The sequence below is a fragment of the Haliaeetus albicilla genome, chromosome 3, assembly GCF_947461875.1.
Source record: "Haliaeetus albicilla chromosome 3, bHalAlb1.1, whole genome shotgun sequence".
NCBI classification, from domain to species: domain Eukaryota; kingdom Metazoa; phylum Chordata; class Aves; order Accipitriformes; family Accipitridae; genus Haliaeetus; species Haliaeetus albicilla.
The window spans coordinates 68,717,348-68,739,533 of record NC_091485.1 but is presented as its reverse complement, the minus strand read 5'-3'; the positions used below and the strand labels follow the sequence as shown (position 1 = coordinate 68,739,533).

Below are 22,186 nucleotides of genomic sequence, written 5' to 3'. Positions count from 1 at the left end.
TATCTGCCTGCACTACTAGATCGCCAGGTCTTACTTTTCCAGATTATATCTTGTCAGTTTATGTTTTCAATTTTTTTTTTCTGAAAATATGAAAAAGAAAATATATTTTTTTTAATCAATATAACTTAAACTTTGTTTTTACATAAGAGCAATGTTGCCATCTTGCACTGTGTACAGTACTAGTAGCTGATGTCCTACTACTGGAACAAGTAATCTTTCTAGGTTCAGACACAAAGCTTCAAATTACTAGCTGTGGTTCTTTCAAAAAAAAGCCTTGTCTGGATTCCATTGTAAGTCAACAAGTCTGGGTGCATCAGCGGTTTTGGAAGATATTTCACCAGACTGACTCTCTTTCCATAGCTTGCCTGATTCACCGAGTGACCTTGAGCAAGCCTCATAATCCTCATATGCCTCTGTTTGCCCAGAGGTCAAACATTCAGAAGTGTTCTTGCAAGCTAAATTCTACTCTCAGGAAAGAAATTCAAAGCAATTCCACAAAAGCAAAATAAATTCCTTGGATTTACACCTCTGACACTTGAATTTGGCCTCCTGTATCTATTTCCCTGAGGTTTACTACTTACAATTATTAAAATCTTTCGAAGGTGCTCAAATTAAGCCTGTGAGTGCACACTGCCATTATTAGGCACATGTAATGTGTTCTACATTTTATCACAAGGTAAACTTTCTAATATTAAAAGATTTTTTTTTATCCCTTTATGTGGGGTAGAGTTAAGTTAATAACATTAATTTTGAATACATATAAGACACAATGGGCACTTTGCAGTCCATGCTAGGCACGGAAGAGTGACCACTCATGATGTGAACATCCATAGACTGTATATTCATACCTAAAACACATTATATTTTGCTTATTCTTTGCCCAGAATCTCACAGAAGTGACCCTTGCAACCTCCCACTACCCACATGGGGTTGTTTTTTGGGTTGGTTTGTGGCTTGTGGGTTTTGGGGTTTTTTTCATTCTCAGTCCTGGACAAAGCATTCATAACCTCAGATCAGTTTTATACACTGAGATTTCCAGAATTTTCCCTTTCCAGTCTTCTGCCCAGCTGACCCCAGATGCAAATAAATGCAGAAACAGTTATGCTTATTTTAATGACAGAGCAAAGCCCTTTAACCCAGAGCCATCCATGGCACCACTGTGGACATTGCCAGCCAGCAGTCAGCTGCAAAAGAGATTTTGGCTATTAGTTGTTTCCTTCTTCCCTCCTCCTGGCAGCCGATCCAGCAATGCCTGGAGCCATGCACACCCACTTCATTACATGGGCAAAACAGAACTTTCCATGGCTGATCTAAACTTGCCTCGTTAAGAAACTGCTCTCACAAGGCACGCAGCTACAAACTGGCACTGCTTTACTGAAAATGCATAGTGCACCTGATGGGCTGGAAGACATTTCTGGTTTATATATAGGTTAAGCTCTGACCTTCCAAACCACATTTTGGCAAGTGCTTTGATTGGATAATTACAGCACTCTGAGTCCAGCCAGCCCTGTAAGTTTTATTGCAAAATTATAGATGTCCCATACAGAGAGCCTCTCTCTTCCAGATGTTCTTGTTTGGGTAGGCAAGGTTTAAGACTGGATTTGCAAAAGGACTCACACTGGCCTTGCTCTGTTCCCACTCAAGTCATAAGATCATAAGACTGGAATAGATTTCCTGGGGGCACAGAGTTCAGCCTGCCACTTTCACAGGCAATGACATTATAAAATCCTTTCATAAAGTCAACAATAGTTTCATCACTGACTTCAGTGGAAGCAAAGAGGGGTCAGTTCTGAGTTTGCTGGAAAAACTGACATTTGATATAAGGAAAAAGAGATACAGAAGTTGTCGTGGTTTAACCCCAGCCAGCAACTAAGCACCACGCAGCCGCTCACTCACTCCCCCCCCATCCAGTGGGATGGGGGAGAAAATCAGGAAAAGAAGTAAAACTCATGGGTTGAGATAAGAACGGTTTAATAGAACAGAAAAGAAGAAACTAATAATGATAAAGATAACGCTAATAAAATGACAACAGTAATAATAAAAGGATTGGAATGTACAAATGATGCGCAGGGCAATTGCTCACCACCCGCCGACCGACACCCAGCCAGTCCCCGAGCGGCGAATCCCTGCCCCCCCCCACTTCCCAGTTCCTAAACTAGATGGGACGTCCCATGGTATGGAATACCCCTTTGGCCAGTTTGGGTCAGGTGCCCCGGCTGGGCATGAGAAGCTGAAAAATCCTTGACTCTAGTCTAAACACTACTGAGCAACAACTGAAAACATCAGTGTGTTATCAACATTCTTCACATACTGAACTCAAAACATAGCACTGTACCAGCTGCTAGGAAGACAGTTAACTATATCCCAGCTAAAACCAGGACAGAAGTGCAATAAAATAACAGGTTAAACATAGAAGAAAACTCATGAAGTTGAGGAGGTACATAAATCAGATGAGGCTAACATGAGGTTAGGGAGGTACATAAATCAGATCTCTGGGTTCAGTATACCTGATTTTTGTTTGAAAGACAAATTCTATCTTAATTCTGAAATTTGTGAGCCATTTTTAATAGCCCTGACTCAAGCCAAAAACTTGCTTACAGACTGAACTCAGTGCTTTCTATTCCTAGTGTTCAGGTTTTTTTCCAATGAAGACTGCTAACCTGTCTGTATACCAATAATCTCCAAAACCAGCAAATCATCAACTCGGAGTGGAGCTACAGAAAATATACTCTTTCTAAAATATAGTTGCTTCTCATTTTTGTCCATCCACAGAGATTTGAACAATTCAAACCGAGTCATTTTCTTAAAACTGCTGCATAATAACTATAATCACGCCTCAGACAAACATGTCCCAAACTAAAAAATGTGTTATTTATGGCCTTTAGCAGTGAGCAATCTTGCTATGCTCATATTAAATGCAAGCTTTCTGCCTCCTTCAGTAGTGCTAATTATAGTAAATGCTACAGTAATAGGATACTGAAAATGTACCAGATATTTATCCAGGTTTAAAATAAGCTGTTTTCAAAAGGCTAAAATCCTCACGTTTATGAACAGAATAAAAATCAAACTTCAGACCAAAGATAGAGTAATTCTACACCAGAGGTCCATATGCTGTGTGGGGGCATGGTAGATCGGTTCCAGAGGATGGATGAAAAAAGGTTGTCTTTCTTTCACACCAAAGATCTCTCTGACATAGCCTCAGCATTGTGGGAAAAGAGGAAGAAAAGTGATACTATTCATCACCAAAGTCAGCTACATCAGTACCTGTACTACCATCAGCATCTCTGTTGAGAGTGGGAATACCCCATGTGTTGAGATAGCCTGATGGGAAATTTATTCCCAGATCAGAAAATCCCACAGCCACTGCTCAGTCCTGCATCGAGGGAACGACTGTAAGTCATCAGGGGATCGCAGGAGGCAGAAGCAGAAAGGGTCTAGCAGATCATTACATCCATGTGCCTCGGTGGTTTCTCAATGGATTACTTGATTTGAGTGGAGTAGGAATGGAGCCCCTATGATTTGTATATGATCCACAGTCCTATGCAGAGATCACTATTTAAGGGCCATTGTCTTTAGTAGTTGCCAAATCTAAGACACATAGCTGTATCCTATGTAAAACTGAGGAACCTGAAGACAGAAATGCTCATTAAAGTTTGGGTAATTACCATATACAATTCATAAATCTCATAACAAATTACAATAGCAGAAGTTATACATCAGTGTCACTCCTCCCTTCCACATGTACAGGAATATTTTGCTTTAAACACAAGTATTCCTTCTAAAAAGCCAGGTAACATGTTTCACAGATTGTTTTGCTTCTTTCAGTCTCAATTGTAAAGACATAAAAACTTCCATAGCTCAAACCCGCGTGCATAAACTGTATGAATACAGCATTATACAACCATAAAATAACAATACCTGATTTCTCATAAAAAAACTTTTCTTATATCCCCCTATCTTACAGCTGGCTGCAGAAAGTTCCATCGCAAACCTAATTATGAGACCTGACTGTTTTCTCTTTTACATAACATTCCTTCATACTCATACAACTCAGTGGAGTTGTTATTTAAATACCAGCGTAGTTAACTCAAGACTGCAGCACGACATATTAGCATTTTTAGCGCGGGCAGTCTTAAAATAACAGCTGTCCTTCCACTGTTAAAGGTCACAGATCATACCTGAAACTCATCACAGATGGTTCCATACTCAGTGTCGTCACAGCACATTAACTTCTTCAGGGGAAAAAAAGCTCCAAATGTAACAAGTTGGACTTTCCCAGTCTGTTCAGGCTATCTGCTTTTCAAGCATTATTTCTCAGATAACAGAAACTATGTAGAAATCACAACAGACCAGCAGGAGCATGCTCTGCTCCATGTGATAGATGTACAGAAGACAAATAAAAGTATTCATTTAGTTAAAGATGCAAACCACACATTCAGTTAAACGCACCACAGATTAGTGATGAAGATGACTTGGTGAGTTTAACCTTGTATCAGAAAGAGTACCGCAAGGACACAAACAGGCAAAACACATTGAAGCAACAACAAAGCGACAAGAATTCAGTTAAAAGACAGTGTGCAGCTCACCTCCCTCCTGCCAGACAGCAGTGACCTGCAGGCATTACAGATCACACTTCATTCCCCTTTTTTTGCAGGCTAATGGGGTATTTAATGAGTGTTAGAAATGCCTAGCTGTGCTGCTTGTACGGGGAGTAACCTGGGGAAAGCCAACAGGAGCCTCAGGCTATCAAGAGGAATCGCAGGGCTACGATGGGCTGCTGGATGAGCAATCTGGTACAAGGCAAAGAACGGGGAGATCCTCAAGCCTTCCCTCTCGCTGTGTCTCTCCTGAGGTTAGCCTCACACGGGGAAGGGATGTTTTTGCATCTCCTTGGTGGCTGCAGGCTGCTCTATGACAGGGCATGAAAAGAAGTCACTATTGAAAATTATTTTTGCCATTGCAGATTCAGAGGTTTAGAGGTTTTATGGAGATCACTGCCTGTGCACATCTTCAAAAGCCCAGACTGGGGAACAGAAGGAAAACAAATACATGTTTTTGCTCAATTTATTTAGGGAGAGTTTCAGTAAAGGAAACTCCAGTAAATTATTTGGGTGAGACAAAAGAACTTGGTCTCAACTCTTCATCTTTTAAACCTGTAGCAACCGCAACAGAACTCCCCTTTGTGTACAGTGGAACTAACAGGGCTGGACAGTGCCTTGCAGCTCCTTGGCTCAAGGATTTCTGCCTTTGGGCTGATACTAGGATAAATTAAATCATTCCAGCTGTCCCTTGCTGACTTTGGACAGTTAAAGATTGTATATGCAAGCTTAAAAAAAAACAAAACAAAAAAAAAACCAAACCACAACAAAATGAAAAAAACAGTGATACTCTGAGTTGAAATAACACGGAAAGTGAAACAAATCAAGATCTGGTGGCAGGCCAAAGAAAGACAATATAGCTCTCGGAGAGCTGGCTTCATTGTAGAAGAAACAGACAAACAAAACAGTTTGGGGCCATAAAATTTTCTTTTAAAGAGTGTTCTCCAGCTTATTCAGGGTGAAAATGGAGAGTCTTGACAGGTTGGTTTGTAGTTTGTTTTGGGGGTTTTTTTTGTTTTTTTTTAAATTAAAGAATGGCACTTCAACATCTCCAGGGCAGAAGGATTCTATAGGCTCTTCAGAGATGCTCAAATCTGAAGTGATATCCTTCCATAAGGTTAGAGATGGAGAAGCTGGTATTTAACAATCTGGCCTCCTGGCAGATGTCAAGGATTCTTCAAAACGCAGCTTCTTACAACTACAGAAGCCAGCTAATGTAAGATGTTACCTCAGCTTGCAAATCTTGTTCTCCTGACCACCTAAGGAAAGACAGCAAAAGCCAATAGTCCTATTAATTAGAACTAGAAAAGCTGAAGCATGTGTGAACATGAGAGAGAATACCTATTTTTTTAAAAGACTGAATGCTAAAACAGCTTCTCCATACAATTGCTAGAAGAAGGTCCTAGCCAGTTTTCACACAGAACTGAAAGACAACTTGATAGAAGACAGCTTGATCCAAGGCATAAGTCTGCCCATTTCTCCAGCCTGTTGAGGTCCCTCTGAATGGCACCACACTCATCTGGTCCGTCAACCACTCCTCCCAACCTTTTAACGTCTGCAGACTCACTGCAAGTGCACTCTTTGTCTCATCGCCCAGGTCATTATTCAAGATATTAAATGGTAGTAGCCCCAGTATCAACTCTGGGGGTACACCAGGGACTGGCCTACAGCTGGATCATGACTCTGTGCCCAGCAGTTCAGACAGCATTTAGTCCTCCTCACTGTTGCTTTATCTAGACCTTACTTCGGTTTCTGTGAGGCTGTTATGTGAGACAGTGTCAACAGCCTTTCTGAAGTCAAGATAAACAACATCCACTGCTCTCCCCTCATCCACTTAAGACAGTCACCTGATTGTAGAAGACTCTCTGTTTGGTCAGGCATGATTTTGCCCTTCATAAATCCATGCCGACTACTCCGAATCACCTTCTTGTTCTTCATGAGTCTGGAAATGGTTTGCAGGATCAGTTGCTCTATTACCTTCCCAGGGATCAAGGTGAGGCTGACCAGCCGATGGTTCTCTGCATCTTCCTTCTTGCCCTTCTTGAGGACAGGGGTGACATTCGTTTCCCTCCCAGCCTCAGGAACCTCCCCCATCACCAGGTAATTGAGAGTGGCCTCCGAACGGCACCAGCCAGTTCCCTCTGCACCCATGGGCGCATCTTGTCAGGCCCCATGGGTTTGTATGTCCAGCTTGATTCCTAACCTGATCCTCCTCCGGTGAGGATAAGTATTCCTTGCTGCAGTCTTCCCCCCCCGGTCTCAAGGGCCTGAAGGCTGGACTTACCAGTAAAGACTGAGGCAAAGAAGGCACCTCGGCCTTTTCTGTATCCTTTGCCATCAGGTCTCCTGCCCCATGCAGCAGCAGACCCACATTTTCCTTACCCTTCCTTTTGTTGCCCATGTAGAAACCCTTCTTGTCGAGGCTTTTTCTATCGTTCTATGGTCCTACGTGCCTCTACCCTCTCTATCGAGAAGAGCAATGAGTAAAATAGGCAAAGCATCTACTTCCCACGAGACTGAAAATAAGTCTGCTAATCTGGGTTTCTTCACAACGTGTTGGGGCTGGACACACCGCAGACTTGGAATGGAGTCAGGGCCCTGACTGCCAATGGCAGGAAGCAAAGTGCTGGGCACTCTGTCCTGAGCATTGCAAATTGGCTAACTAGAAAATGAGGCAGTCCAATGTATTAACTGTCTGTTGAAATATAGGCCTTAACTGTGCTTCAGTAAACTCAGACTCCGGATTGGACATACCATTAACTTCACTATTTCATAGGGCCTTCTGGCAAAGTGTTGAAATTTAAGTATCTTTCTGATCTTTTTATGAAAAGATTTATATATATTTTTATATACATATATATACACACATGCTTACATGCACACACACACACATATACACATATGACAGTGCCCTTTAAATAGTGCCATTTTCTCACACTCACCATCTGGTTACCACACGGGAGTCACGGTAATTTTTTTTTCCCCATGTACAAGCAATACCACAATGTAGCAAATTCAGTCACTGCTAACTTTTCTATGACGCCCAACTCTAAACCCATTAATCCTCTATAGCACAAATTAATATAACATATATAATCGCAAAGAGTTTGGAAACAATGTTTTTGAAAATTTCCCCAAACATCTGACAACACGACACAGATAGCAATCTGACCTAAATAACCAGTCTGGTACTTTTACTACCAAAATGAGGCAGAACATAAGAAGGGCAGATGGTGCCCAGTTGCATTTTGAATGCATTGCTGCACACATTGGTGTCAGAGACCCAAAGAATACAGGATACTAGCACTAATTTGACTTCCAGGCTAGTTGTGCTCTTTGTAATTCAGCGACTTCTCCCGACTGCTGTCCTCAGGACAACTGCTCTAATCCAGAATCCTGTCTCTTTGTGGGAGGCTCTGCTCACTTGGGTGGTTAACCAGACCTTTGCAAACCAGAGACATCCCTGTTGTTCTGCATTTGAAAAGATGACCTGGAAATGGGTGCGATAGATCAAGAATGTTGCTAAGGGTAAGATGAGCACCTCACTTGCTGTGGCTGACTTCTGGGAAGTCTTTAGAGCAGAAAGCAAATGACAGATAGAAAGGCCTAATTTCCTTAAGTGCTGCTTAGGTCACTGTTTTCCTAGATTTAACAAAGCAAAAACAAACATAAAAGGAAAATTACAAAATCACTACTAAGCTTCACGCTGGGAGAAAAAAAGCTTTAGTAAAGTGTTTTGCTACATGCCATGGGAAAAACAGTTTGCAAAGAAGTTGAATTGCCCAACCTACACATTACCCCACTAGATCCTCAAAGCATTTCACACAAAAAGTATTTCTGCTTGCCTATAAAGATAGGAGTTTTCCTTCTACTACATTAAAACGATCATTAAAAAAGCACAAATTTTACTAATAAATACAAATAGTCTGAAGATAATTGTGACTGGTAGTCAGAGATATGATGACAAAACAGTTAATAAATTCTAAACTCAATATTCAAAATTCTTTGCAAATATTAACCGTCTACTGCAAGCCCAGTTGCATACGGTTTAGGGAACGAGAAACACAAACAGATTAAAAAATTTGTTCAGATCAAACAGAAAATCAAGGGCAGAGATGGATGAGATTTCTCAATTTCAGTCTAACCTGAGGGTTAAATTGAGTTATCTAATGACTAGTCAACCTGCTTTCTTTCCGTTACACACAGCATTTAGCAGATATGCTGCGTATTTCTGGAAAGGATGCATCAGGGAAGCCTGTAGCTGTTGACAATTTGCATATATTTTTAGGGGGCAATAGACACAGAGCCCCGTAAAAAAAAGCAGTTAAGTTTCATTTATTAAGAGGATCCACCCACTTTTAAAATAACGCATGTGAGTACCATAAGGTTCATTTACTGCAAGACTGAAATAAATTTTCTTCCCGATACAAAAAAGATGGTGTGATAGTAAGTTACAGCATCTCTTCAAAAGTGGGACCCAACACACACCTCAAATACTACATTTCTTTTGATCCAGTTCTGAATAATCTTTGAGACAATATTCCCATCCTTGCAGAAAACCACAAACAAGGACTAAAGGCAGTACATTTTATCATTCTTCTGTACCACCAATTATGAAGCAGTATAAACCTGCATTAATTTCTGGAGAAATTGCCCCTTGCATCATGTTGGGTTTGAGGGAAAACTAGATTTGCTAAATTTGACTTTGCATCTCTGTTGCAATTGTTCATATCTATTTGAAAACCTATTGTCACTCCTTGCATTCAGCATTACTGACAGAAACTGCTGGTGATTTGTCTAATCTGACATCCTTTGCCATCCTGGCAATCAGCATATGCTACAAGAAAGGTGCTAGAACCCCCACAACAGTGGACAACAATGCAATAAACAGCTTTTGGGGGCTACCATTGCCAGAGTTTTTTATCATTGGCCACTGCACTAAAATGTGAAGTTATATCCATTGAAAGTGATCTGACTTCTACACTTATAAATGATAAATTTCTTTATCAATCCTGACAAATATTTTGCCTCAGTGACCTCTTGTGGCAGTGAGTTTGAGAGATATTAGGGCAGCACTGTGGATGACAACAATTCTTCCATTTAAATGATACACAATTAATAAAAATAAGTAAACACCTGAATAAGTAAACTCATGGGGAACACAACCACTTCATTATAGTGTGAGCTTTTAGCAATACATACAAAATAGAGGATGTTTCCCTTTTTTTTCCGGCTTAATACATAAATAACACTTACCACTTTCTGGCCTGAAAGGTAAACTAACAGGTGGACACAGGTTAGGCATGGTATTCTTCAAGTCAGCTAAAAGCAGAAAAAAAAACCAAAAACATTTGAAAACAATTACACTTGAAGGTTTAAAATGTAATCAACACCTCAATATTTCCAGCATCACTTCTGGGATCTGAAAGTTGCATCTTCTCATCACAAACACCAGGAGTAAGGATGCGAGCCTGCTTTGCCATCTAAGCCTTTTGAGGTTGTACATGAAACCAGACTTCCCTAAATTTCCATATTTATAAACATTCCTACAAAACACTTTTCAAAATGCAGTTATTTATGAAAAATGCATTTCAGTAGTTCTGTGGTTTTTAAAATGCTCCTCTCTGTATTTGGTTTGCTGCATCACAACAGACATGAGATTTTCTCTGCTTCCTGATTACCAAACTGGAATTTCTCAAAATAAGAATTAGGAACAAGTCAGTTTCCAGCAGGAAACTTTCCAAATTAAAATAATCATTCATATTTTCCACACTGAAATTTCTCATTTCCCTTAAACATTTTGTAATTTTAAAAAACAAACAAGAAGTTTCTCCTGTGCATTCATATTTTGTAAAACACTTCAGTTAATCAAAGCAGTTAAACATTCTCAGTTATAAATTACCATCCCTACAGAAGCTGAAAACAGATCAAATTTTCTGTTTGCTTCCTCCACTTTGTACTGCCCGTGCATGTAACCAATAGACATTTCTAAAAACTCAGGAGTTTTACTATTCACACCAACAGGAGTGAAGAACCAGGGCTACCCAGAACTCTCTTTAAAATGCTACTATACGTTCCTCATTGACTGAGCTGCAACCATGACTATACATACAAAGTCAAATTTCTAACGAGCGGAGCTGTGCGGTCAAACAGCTCACACGTCAACTTAACATATTATGAAACGCGGGGGCACAAGTACCTTCCCACAACAAAGCTGTGGACTAAACCCAATTTGTGCTAATGTACCACTGCCTACAGTAAATTCCTCCTTCGGATTTCACTCCTTTTCCCTTTTAGCCTCAGAGCTTTTTTGTGCCTCTTCCTGGTGCCCAAACCCCCAACACACCAGCCCAACTGATACAAATTGTTGTCTGCAAATATCTCCATTTGCATAAACATCTGTGCCTTACTGTATGTCATGGTGGAAACACATCTGAAGCTTCCTCACTACATAAGGAAATGTCGCTGTCTCTCCTAACGCTCCCCCCTTTGCATATAGCCCAGGCTCCTCTTCATCATCCCTCCGCCCGTGAAGTGAGCAACACCATTTATTTTCAGTTGGTTCTTTGCCAACGAGAGGAAAAACAATTCCAAGAAGAGGAAGCGTATCCAAATGTCCGCTCCTGCCGTTGCCCACCAGATCAGGGCTGCTCTTCCCGTCCTCTCAGCGCCAGACCCCCAGCCCATCCTCAAGCTTCCCTGGTGCCTCCCCACTCCGTGCTGTCTCTACTCTTTAACAAGTGTCGACCCACTGGAGAAGGAAATGGATGGACTAGTGGGCAGAGTGCCAGCACAGGACTTGAAAAGCTCAGGATTGAGTTCATATGACACTTACAGTGTGAATGAAGGTTTTCTTTAGGTTTACCAACACTGTAAAAAGCACTGTATTAGGATATCTGATCTTGCTCTACACAACTTTAACTAGATTATCTTTATATCATATGCCCTGGACAGTATATATCCACACTTCATGCCTCCCCTCTCCACTCAGGCATCGGCCTTTCTCTACTCTGCAAGAACTAAGAGAGTTTAAAAGCAGGAAAAAGTACTCCTTATTCAATTTTTTTCCCTGATTCCATCAACATCACCGTACCTGCACCCGTGGGGCCTTGCTGCTCTCAGGGGAGTTCAACAAGTTTCTGCCTTCGTAGACTCAGTACCAGGCTATCCTCCCATAAAGGGGGATACAGCCAGCCAGGCGTTTGTTTTCCTTATTGTTTCAGTTATGTTCTATCAAAATTTAACGAAGTAGAACTAGACCCACCCAAAAGGCGTGTGACAAATGACAAACCCATTGGAATTTTTCAACAAAGTAATGGAGCCTTTGTTTCGCTATGAAAAAGAAAATTCACTTTGACTATGAGTGGTTTTGATTCCTCTTGAGGAAATAACCTAACCTCTCACAACTTCTCTTCTGTTTAAACACGTGACGGCTTCTTACTGCTTAAAGAATACAGTGCTACCTTGGAATTTGGTCTTGGCCCTTTCTTTACCAAAACAGCCAAAAGTGAATTTTAAATTCCATAACAAAACCAAAACTTTTGAAGTTATGCATCCACACACACTGTTAAACCATAAGCCAAGCAGTGAGAAACAAAGAATGATGTCCTGACCAGGACTGTGCAGTGGGACAAAATACCTTTGGATTCTGACATTAGCCGCAAGTGTCCCATACAATCTAAGAAATTAAATTATACCTCTTTCAGGTACTTCTATTCCTTTTCTATTAAAATGGAGATTAAATTGCACCTTTCTTTCCCTTGCACATGCTTGTCTGCCTTGTCTATTTGTGATCCTCGCAAACGGGTCCTCCATCAGAAAGTTGAAGCTTCTGCACATTGAAGCTTATTATTTAGCTTCAATGTGCAGAAACCAGTCGGAAAGGCCACGTCCCCTGCATCACTTACCAGGCTTTTGATACCAGCCAAACGGGTGTATTCTGACTTCAGCATCTGGTGAACTACAATTTGAGACTTGCCAAGCACTTCTTGTTTCCTCAGCACACGTCTGGATTCCTAGGCTGTTCAGAGTCAGGCACAGAATCTTTCCACCTGCCAGGGAAATACATGGGTATAGAAACAATGAGGAGAGTTTTCCTCTTCTAGATAGTATTTTGAGGAAAGCGAATGCAGCATGGTTCCACTGAGTATTAAAAGGAATTCCACTGACTTAGAAACCAAAGGAAGGAAATACTAAAGTGGGCCAAGTTTTACTAGTTTTGAAAATAGTGTTGAAAAATCACAATGAATTCAATGTGAGGGAAGGTGGGTACACCAACATTATAACCCTTTCAGGTCACTTGGAGTATTTCCACTGAGCAAAGATCAGGACCTCTTCTTTGTGCAAGCAGCCCTTTCTTGTTAATGCAATGCTGGAAATTAAAAATCTGCATGTATGTTGAAACACAACCCCTACTTCCATCAAGATAAAAATATTTATGAAGTGTTCCAAATTCTCAAATGAGTTGTAAAACCAGCACATCCTAATGACCTCAGGGAGAATTGATTAGCACATGACACTTCTGAAAACAGAGCTGGCTGTTTTAGTGGCTTAAATCTGAATTTGGAATAAAATATTAAAAACTACTTCATCGACTTTGATCTGGATGGCATCCCATTTTAAACACCTGCTAAAGATTTCTTTTAAACACAGCATTTCCTTTACAGCCAGTGGAGAGAAAAAAAAGTATCTCCAGAACAGGATTCAGTCAACCAAAGCTCTTAATGACCCTATAGTTGTGTCTATACATCTCTCCGCTGACTATCGAAGGAGCATAGGATGGCAACACCCCTTAACTTAGTCATCTCAGCTGAGTAAAATATGCTTGTTTGACTTTCTAATGGCTTTCAAGTCATGCATATTTTTAAAGATCTGATTTCCTCAGACTAAGAGGAATTTTACTTGAGATGACTTAAGTAGCTAACATACTAAGGAGGAGAAGATAGGCAACCTCTATCCCAAACCATTCTTCCTCAGGTAGAAGACTAAAATTTGGAAGCAGAGAAGTTCAGACATCCGAGAAAGCCAAAAGGCTAAGCTGCTGCAAAGTATCCACAGACATTATGTGCCTAACGTGCATTTAATTTCAGTAATATTTAGGCTTCTAGGTCCCTTAGGCTTTAAAAAAATGAAACAAACAAACAAAACAAAACAAAAAAATCACAAAAAGAAGTCAGCCAACATTTTGGAATAGGGGTTGATAAATGAGAAGTAACAGTTCCCTGGACTTTCATCAGTTTGAATTCCATGCTGTTGGAACTGCAGCCATTTAAGGAGTCATTCTCATGAAGTTTTCTTAATAATTTCTGAGACATGGAACATGTCATTGGGCTGAACTCCTAGAAATGGCTACGATTACTCAAGAAGTTGCTAAAGAGAGTTGCATAAGATCTGCAAGGGCTTTTAAAGTGCCCTTCACAGCAAAAGAATGGTAAAATTTGTAATAATGAAGGAAGACTGAAATTATTTTTAAAATTAAAATAGTGGAAAAATACCTGATAGCTGGGAGTTATTAAAGAAGCCAAATCCTGTGCAACAGGGATCAGCATCACACCAATGCTCACACTCAAAAAAGCTGGAAAAGGAAAAGCATCATTAAACGACGACACTTTTATTATCAGTAGTAATCTGTCTCTGCCATAGAGAAGGGAGTAGAGGATACCGCATAGGGGAGAAACACCGAGAACCTGTAGAGACACCTTTCATGATAGGACCACCTTATGCTTCTTCATACTGCATAGACACCTCCATACATTTTCCATTTGTAGATGAAATTACGTTCTATCAGTATACATCTACCAGACTGTATCTAATAATTTAGATGAGTATTTTGATATCTGCCCTAAAAATATCAGTTTACATTAATCTAGTGTATTATTGCCAAGAGATTTAACTGGCCAACCAGCAATTTAATAGCAGTATGAGTAATAATTCACATATATACAATTACTAACTATACACATTATTACTTATAACTCAATAATAAAAATCCTTTAAATTATATGGTTTTTTTTTCCTTTATTAAATATTCTCAAATAATGCTTTTCTTGGATCAATAGGTCTGATTCCCTTCATTTGCGTAACAGGGCCTTGGTATTCCAGGCATGATTAAAATTCCAGTAAAAACAAAGGAACAGTCATGCCCTACCCATCTGAAACAGCTTTTCTGCTCATGTCAGTCTTATTCCTCACTGAGATCCCAGTTACTTTCTGGAATGGTACACGTGTGTAGAAGCTCTTCACAGAACTTTTTAGAGTGACTGGAAGGAAAAAAAAACAAAATTGGAAAAAAAATCAGCTTAACCTTATGATTTACATATGCTGGTCAAGTAATCACATGGTAAGGGTAAAGTTTATGTTTCTGTGCTACGATGGTCTTGATGCATCAAAAGGTAATTTTTACATTATCACAGTAAACTTCTGACACTTAAGCCTGAAGATGAACAAAAATCCAACAGATGAAGGCTCTAAAAACTTAGCAAAGTACATCACCAAGGAAAGACGACTTCCAGGGCTTCTGTTTCTGAGACCTGTATTGACATTACTCCTTCCCCAAGGTCCAAGTACTGGGGGACAACTCCAGATAGGAAGACACCAGCGTACTCATGCATTACTCAGCTTGGGCTGCACTTTGAGCTCCCCAAAAAGACACAATTTAATAGTTTAGTTCAGTGGACCACTACATTTTTCACAGCAAATGTATAGGTTCCTGCACAGTGATAACAGGTTTGTTTGTCCAGCTTCCACACGAGCCCTATGAGAAAATGATTGAACTTCCGAAACATTCAAAGAACAGAGGTCAGAATCCACATGTCTGTAACTCTGGATTTGCTAAAAAAGATAATAAAATACTACACTCAATGACTTTCAATTGTTGCATTGCTTAACTACCAGGGAAATTTTAATGGTTGAAATGGCATTGGTGACATCCCAATGACATTCCCATTTCACCCACATCATAAAAAGATCTAAGACCCAGTATACAAATTATTTGAGCTACCTTTGGCCTTTCTGAATTGGGAAAAACTGAGGTGGAGAGTCGAACTCATGGTTAATATATTTCCATTCAGAACCGAAAATAAAAAAACATACCCAGGACTGCCTGACCTTCCCTTGCCCCGTCACATCCCAGGACTCATTCATATATTCAGACTTTTTATCTCAGGATCAAGGGCCAAAACACTAGCTTGCATTATCAGGGTTAGAGCACGCATCATATGTCCAAATCCCCAAACTTGCCTATTTTATGATACAATGTCTGTGGTTGTTGGGGTAGCACAGTTCGACAGTTTTCTGGTATTTGATCGATGCTGCCATCACAAATCTGTGCCTCTGGGTAGAGGGTGCACACAAAGTATATGTCTGTGGTGTTTTGAAGATCTGCCATTCGACAAAATTCATCTTCTTGCGAACAACCTAGGAAGCAAAGTCACTAAGAGTTACACACGCGAGGGTTTCTTCCCCTCTCTATTCCTCTTCACAACTTCAGTGCACTTAAAGCTACCCATCAGAAAACAACTCAAAGTGAGAATGTCAATATTATTCTGTTATGGCGCAAGAGAAACAGGGACAGATTCTGTTTCTAGCGACACTGAAGAGCAGGTTTACCTGGAGAACACAGAAAAGGAGCTACACCACAGCTAATTGGAAAGATACATTCCCCAGCTGTGACAACCATTAGCCTAGCGTATTGGTGTCACGCTTACATTGTCATTCATAAAGATCTCTCTTTTTCTTTTTAGTAAATTTGACATACAAACTGTATATAAAATAACTGCATTAGTTGTGGGTCTATTACTTCAAAGAATAAAAAGGACAATAAAATAACATATTCTCTACAATGTCTTAGGAAATTTTTGCAAAAAATATTTCTGAAGGGTTTATACATTACACAAAAAGATAAGTAACTTTTCCAGAATCAACTGTTCAAGCATTTGCTTGTAGCAATTTGCACTGAAACTTGCCCCAGGGTAATAATGCACCTTCAGAAAAGAAACAAAGCTGTCAAACCCATTTCTTAATTACTGGGGCAATGGTTTCTGTAAATACATATGTCAATGCTTAATTTTAAACAGGCATAGCTCTACTGACCTCTGACTGTGATGTTTGTGCACTGTTTAGTACTCTAGGTTCTGCCTTGCTAGTAGTCAGAGCTAGAAACTCTTCTCCATTTATTGCATCAAAATATACTTTATCATTAACCCCAAATATCTGTATTATACCTTCTTCCTTTACCACTATGTCATCTACCTATTTGGAGTGCAACATTTCAAGAAGAGCAGAGTATTGCCTAAGCTGTATCTTCTGCTTCTTTTGCCCATAACAGGGATATCCTGATGACGAGTGATGGGTTTCCTTTCTTCCACAGTAGACAAAGTTCGTAAGGAAGAAACAGGTGGCCCCATTAGCAACTTCCATAAAAATTTTGTGAATTTTCCCTGAAAAATCTCTAAGTCCAGAGTTTCTATTCATTATGATTATAATACCAATTGGAAGATTTTAATTAATTAGTATTCACTACAGAATAACAGTATCCAAGTTGTCTTACGTGTTAGACACCAAAGCATGGCTTCCTCTGCTGAGTACTTCTGCCTGAAGACCCAATACTGCTGATAAGGGAGAGAATAGTTCAGGTCACTTTGTACCCGGCTGTTGTCCATTAGGTAGAAAAGATCCTTTGTGGAATCTGAGATTCAAACAAACAGAGAAACTGCTCAAAACCACAAAAAAACTTAACTATGATCTGGAATAAATTAAATTTATTTATATATAAAATTCTGCCTTTCACAGTAAAACAACTGCAACTGTTTTGTAGGGCTAGAATACACCAAAGTCTGCTTTTAATAACAGAATTGTCCACCCACAGTTATCGATGCTTGTGTAGGCAATGCCTCCTCGCTGAGCTGCACTGCACAACATAGCATTGTCACACTATTTCCACCACCCAAAACCTAGATGAAAATCACAGCGCCTAGAAATAAGAAGGTTTTCTCTACTCTGTCGTACAACACATCATCCTAACAGTGAAATATGATGCCTCAGAGGATGCTCACCTTAATCAATCTAGTTTTATTAATCCAAAATACAGCAGTTTCCTTATATTCCCTTGAGAAGCTTTTACACCTCTCAGTGTTAAAAGTTTTCTTAACAAGCTTAATACCTGTTTCAGCCATTTATTTCTCCTAGTTTATGCTACCATAGACTACATTAAGTAACTCCTTTCTGTCACCTGCCTGTGATCTTTAGAAGAGTATGCAATGCTTTATACTCCCTGAGCTCCCTCTGAAACAATCAATCACAGCTATTTCAGGCTGTTTTCAAATTAATCCCCTTATTTAAGAGTCCAATATTGAAAGAAATAGATGCTCTTCACTGATCTTTTACAAATTTCTTCATGAACACCTTTTCATTTATCAAAAGCCATCAGCAGGTCTCATCCCCAGTTACTCCTACATTGTGAGAGATTCTGTTATTTAATCTTACATGCACTGAAACAGCCAGACAAAAATGAAAATAAGAAAGTAAAGACATGCTGATAATTGCAGCTGAAATGCTGAAGCACCTACTGACATGCTGGGACTGCACAGTAGCTTTGAATTTTCTATCAGAAAATAGAAAAGATATGTTTCCATGTGCTTTAAGGATGATCACCATGTAATAAAAGCTCTATAGATATTTTCCCAGATGTACCCATAACTTTTTTTAAAAGGTGACTTATAAGTCTTGTTACTTCTCAAGACTTAACTTCAACCTTCAGCTTCTCTTGAAACACTTTCTGTCATGAATAAGACTAAGGGATGGAGGAAGAAACTGCATTCCTTGCATAACTTCAGGTTTTAATGATATCATCAGCCACAGCACCGTAAATGGAGAACCCTGAGGGCTGCACTCATGCCTTGGCAAGTAAACGCAACAGAATTTCAACCAACGTATTAAGTGCAATTTTTTTTTTTATTAAATCTAGACTTTAAAATACCACTAACTGTAGAGGATCACCACTAGGTAAATGGGCATTTTAGTTTACCTTCCTTTCAAATTACATAAGCAAAATCCGCAATTCACTTCATGTTAGGATTTTACATGTATTAAACCACATGCTCAGGTATTCAAGACTCCTCAGCAAGGATTACAGTTCATTAGAGATGAACCAAAGTGCTCTCAACAGGCTCCACTGCTCTTTTTCTCTTAGGATTATGGTGCTGAAGGCCCAATAAACTCTAGTAATTTAATACAAATTATTTTGGAAATATACATGACTTGGCATAATGAAGAGCAGACCCTGGTTTAACAAAGGAGCTAGAGAATTTCACAGGTCCCTCACGTTCATCATGCATGGTAGAAACACTTGTGATTGCAGTTTCATCCTGAGTTTCTCTAAGCATCATATTTACAGTCATATTGTCAGTAGCAGTAAATATGCCCAGGTACCCAGGCTAAGGATTTGATTCCTGGGTTTATGCAAACTTTTTTTCCCGGCCAAATAATATTTCCTGAGTCTTTACAGTTCAGTAAGTCTGAAAGAACAAGCTTTCACAGAACATTTTAACACTTTCATTTCCAGCCTGGCCTGGAGACGTAAAAACCATAAAGACAGGAGGCTTACATTTTTAATATCTTTCTCAAAACCTGTACCGGATTTCCTACCTAAGACAAATCCTCTGGACTTCACAATACCTATATCATTACGATGCATATATGGCAATATATGATATTTTACAGTTAAATTCTGCACCCCCCCCTCTGCTATCTTCTGCTGCCTTCTCTGTCCACCCTTACTATAATACCTGATAATGTTAGAACATTCTCTGTCTTCAAAGTGGTACCATTGCATGCAGAGGTTTTAGTCCGGGTCACCATATCGGAGCCTGGAATACAACAGGAATTAAAGAGCATAGTAATTCCCTTTATCTTTCTTCCACAAGACAAAATCATCCTTAGTTCCCAAAATTTAACAAATATTTTAAAGTGCATCATTTAGGAAAACTCCTTAGGTAGTTCCACGAACTGTTGAATCATAAATGAGTAAAACTATCTCTGTATAACTCTGAGGAAAACCTAAACCAAAACACGCTGTTTTGAGGATAAAAGTAAATGCCATACCCACAATCACCATGCATTCAGCATCAGTGCTCTGGAGGCTGTGTACATTTACAAAGCAGTATCACAAATCATTTGTGCAGGTCCTGCTGTGTACATTGCAACATTCAGAAAGTAAACTTGCAAAAATAACACATACAGGGTTATCATGCTAATAAAAATAACCCATCTAGTTATGCATAAAGTGCCAAATTATTATGGTACCTGGACACTGATGGGACAAAGGCAAGTGTCTACACGGTACCATCTTCACAGGTATTAAAAGTTATCAAGTAAATTCTCAGGCACATGAATTTACCCAAATTTCATGAAACTGACAGTAGCAGAATTACTCCAGATTACACCCACCCCTGCCAGAAAAGACTTTTGAGTAGTGTCTCAATTTGGACAGTATAAAATAAAGTAAGAATGACACTTCTGTTATAGAACACACATCTGCCACTGCCCACAGTTCATCATAAGCTTTTATAACAACTTCTGAGAGATAACTCACCTCTCCACAGGTAAATATTCTGAAAAGTAGTAAAATTTCTTTCTGCCTCTTCTACCAACTTAGAAGCTAAAAAAGAAAAGAAAGTTTGTTAGAATAGCCGCTCAAATTAAACAGGTAGTACCGAAATGCTCAGAAACTGCATTAAAAATGCATCATTAGACTATGTGTCTAATTTACAGTACAAGACCCTAAGGAAGAAGGTCCCAGATGTGCTGGTGCTAGTCTGAGTCCAGGATGCCAAGGCTTTACTCTATTTTCCATCATTGCTTTTTCTGTGTAGCTCTAGGCATCTCTCTTTTTGTCTTTGCTCCAGTCTTTGCCTTTCTTTCAGATTACTGGCTTGAATCTGCCTGAATTAAATACTGGAAGTATTACAGGGGGACATACTAAACACATTCTTGACTTTCATTAACATTCACAGAGTAAAATATGAGAGGTCCATCTGTCTAACAATGCATCCAGTTAGAGAGTTCTTATTCTCTTGTGATTGTACAGATATGGACCTACTTGAGAAAAAAAGCACAAGAGCAGGCTGGTTAAAAAGGCAGAGTCTATACGAGAATTAAAGAAAAGTAATGGAAATTGAGATAATTCATTGACGTACTTCCACTGAACACTTGTCCTCCCAGGGTGAAGGAAAACTTCTTCTCTTTTTCATCATAGCTCACACCTTTACATATCCCATCTATGATAGACATTTGCGTTGGACTCCAGCCATTTGCATTGCAGATCAGCACGTCTGGGTAGCTCATCAAACTACACAAAATGGTACCTGGGTTCAGGCAAAGAGAGAGTTGCATCACCCCAATAATGCTTTGCACTTATACAGCGCTTTTCACCCAAGCATCTCAATACTTTCTCTAAATGCCAACTGAACTTGTGTCACTGAGATAGGTAACCTTTAGCATTGCTACCAAAAAAAAAAAAAAAAAAAAAGGGAAGAAAATCAGAGCCATACATTCAAATTGGAGTACTAAGGTTAGGTATTCATACCTAAACCAAACATTCATAGCCTGCTTTTCAGATATTTTAAGCACATACTATTACCACCTAATAAAATATTACTATTATCTGGTAATACCCAACAGTGTTCTCAGCACTTTATAGCACCATGGAGACATATTCAATCCTTTGGCGGTCTTACAATCTCAGGCTCCGAACCAAGAAAGCACTTACATTTTTACTGGGATGGTTTCCTGGACTGGTGCCTGATTTCAGCCAGCCCAGGCTTGAGTCTCCCCCAGCATCGCGATGTGAGTCAGGGGGACCAGCACGCTTAAGGCCAGGTGTTCTGGCACCAGTCTGTTACCATCACGTCTAGACAATTGCTCAGCTCTTGCTTTGTACTTGCTGTCACAGCTCAGGCATTTCTATGGTTTTACAATGCCCTCTGGTTTGTTTTTATGGACTGGGTACATGAGATGTTGAATATGCTACTTTTTTCTTCTTTTTTTAATTTTTTTTTTAAAACAAAATGCTAGTCCAAGTAATGCATTTACCTGTAGTATTGATGCAAATAGGTCACCCCAACTAAACAAAGAGCTCTGCAACATTCACCTTCTCCACACCCCCTTCTACGCTCACAAGTATGGAGAGCCCCAAAATTTGATGGTAAATGTATAGAGGAATGGACTTCACAACAGAATCCACCTAGAATATTTTGATGCAAAAAAATATGAGATGCCAAACCAGAAGATAATTTTCTGGAAACATTTGCTTGACAACTTCCACAGAGAAAGTTTTCTCAAATCCAGGATCACTTTCCACTCAAAACTGGAGAAGTGCTGGCCACATAGCAGCCAGTAGCACGTGCCTGGATTTGTAAGAGCCCGTCTTTAAAAGCCTGAGACATCTCAGTCAGAACTTCACTTTTTCTATAGGAAATGCACCTCCAATGGAAAAGTTGATCCCATGTGAGCTTGAAAAGAAACTACAAAAAGCAGGCACTGACATCAAGTGCTCAAATTTGCTGGCAGAATTGTGGGCTCTGCCTAAATCC

General features: G+C 39.6%; 1 protein-coding gene across 1 annotated transcript in view; it reads right to left on the bottom strand.

The window, feature by feature from the left end:
- Positions 1 to 22,186, bottom strand: part of TG (thyroglobulin) — a 159,382-nt gene that overhangs the window by 86,462 nt on the left and 50,734 nt on the right. The window contains exons 27-35 of the mRNA XM_069778634.1: positions 20,792 to 20,959; positions 20,188 to 20,253; positions 19,382 to 19,462; positions 17,146 to 17,283; positions 15,837 to 16,013; positions 14,746 to 14,857; positions 14,093 to 14,172; positions 12,506 to 12,649; positions 9,855 to 9,920 (exon numbers count right to left, since the gene is read on the bottom strand). Of these exons, the coding sequence (XP_069634735.1) occupies positions 9,855 to 9,920; positions 12,506 to 12,649; positions 14,093 to 14,172; positions 14,746 to 14,857; positions 15,837 to 16,013; positions 17,146 to 17,283; positions 19,382 to 19,462; positions 20,188 to 20,253; positions 20,792 to 20,959 (1,032 nt within the window). The remainder of the gene's footprint in view (positions 1 to 9,854; positions 9,921 to 12,505; positions 12,650 to 14,092; positions 14,173 to 14,745; positions 14,858 to 15,836; positions 16,014 to 17,145; positions 17,284 to 19,381; positions 19,463 to 20,187; positions 20,254 to 20,791; positions 20,960 to 22,186) is intronic.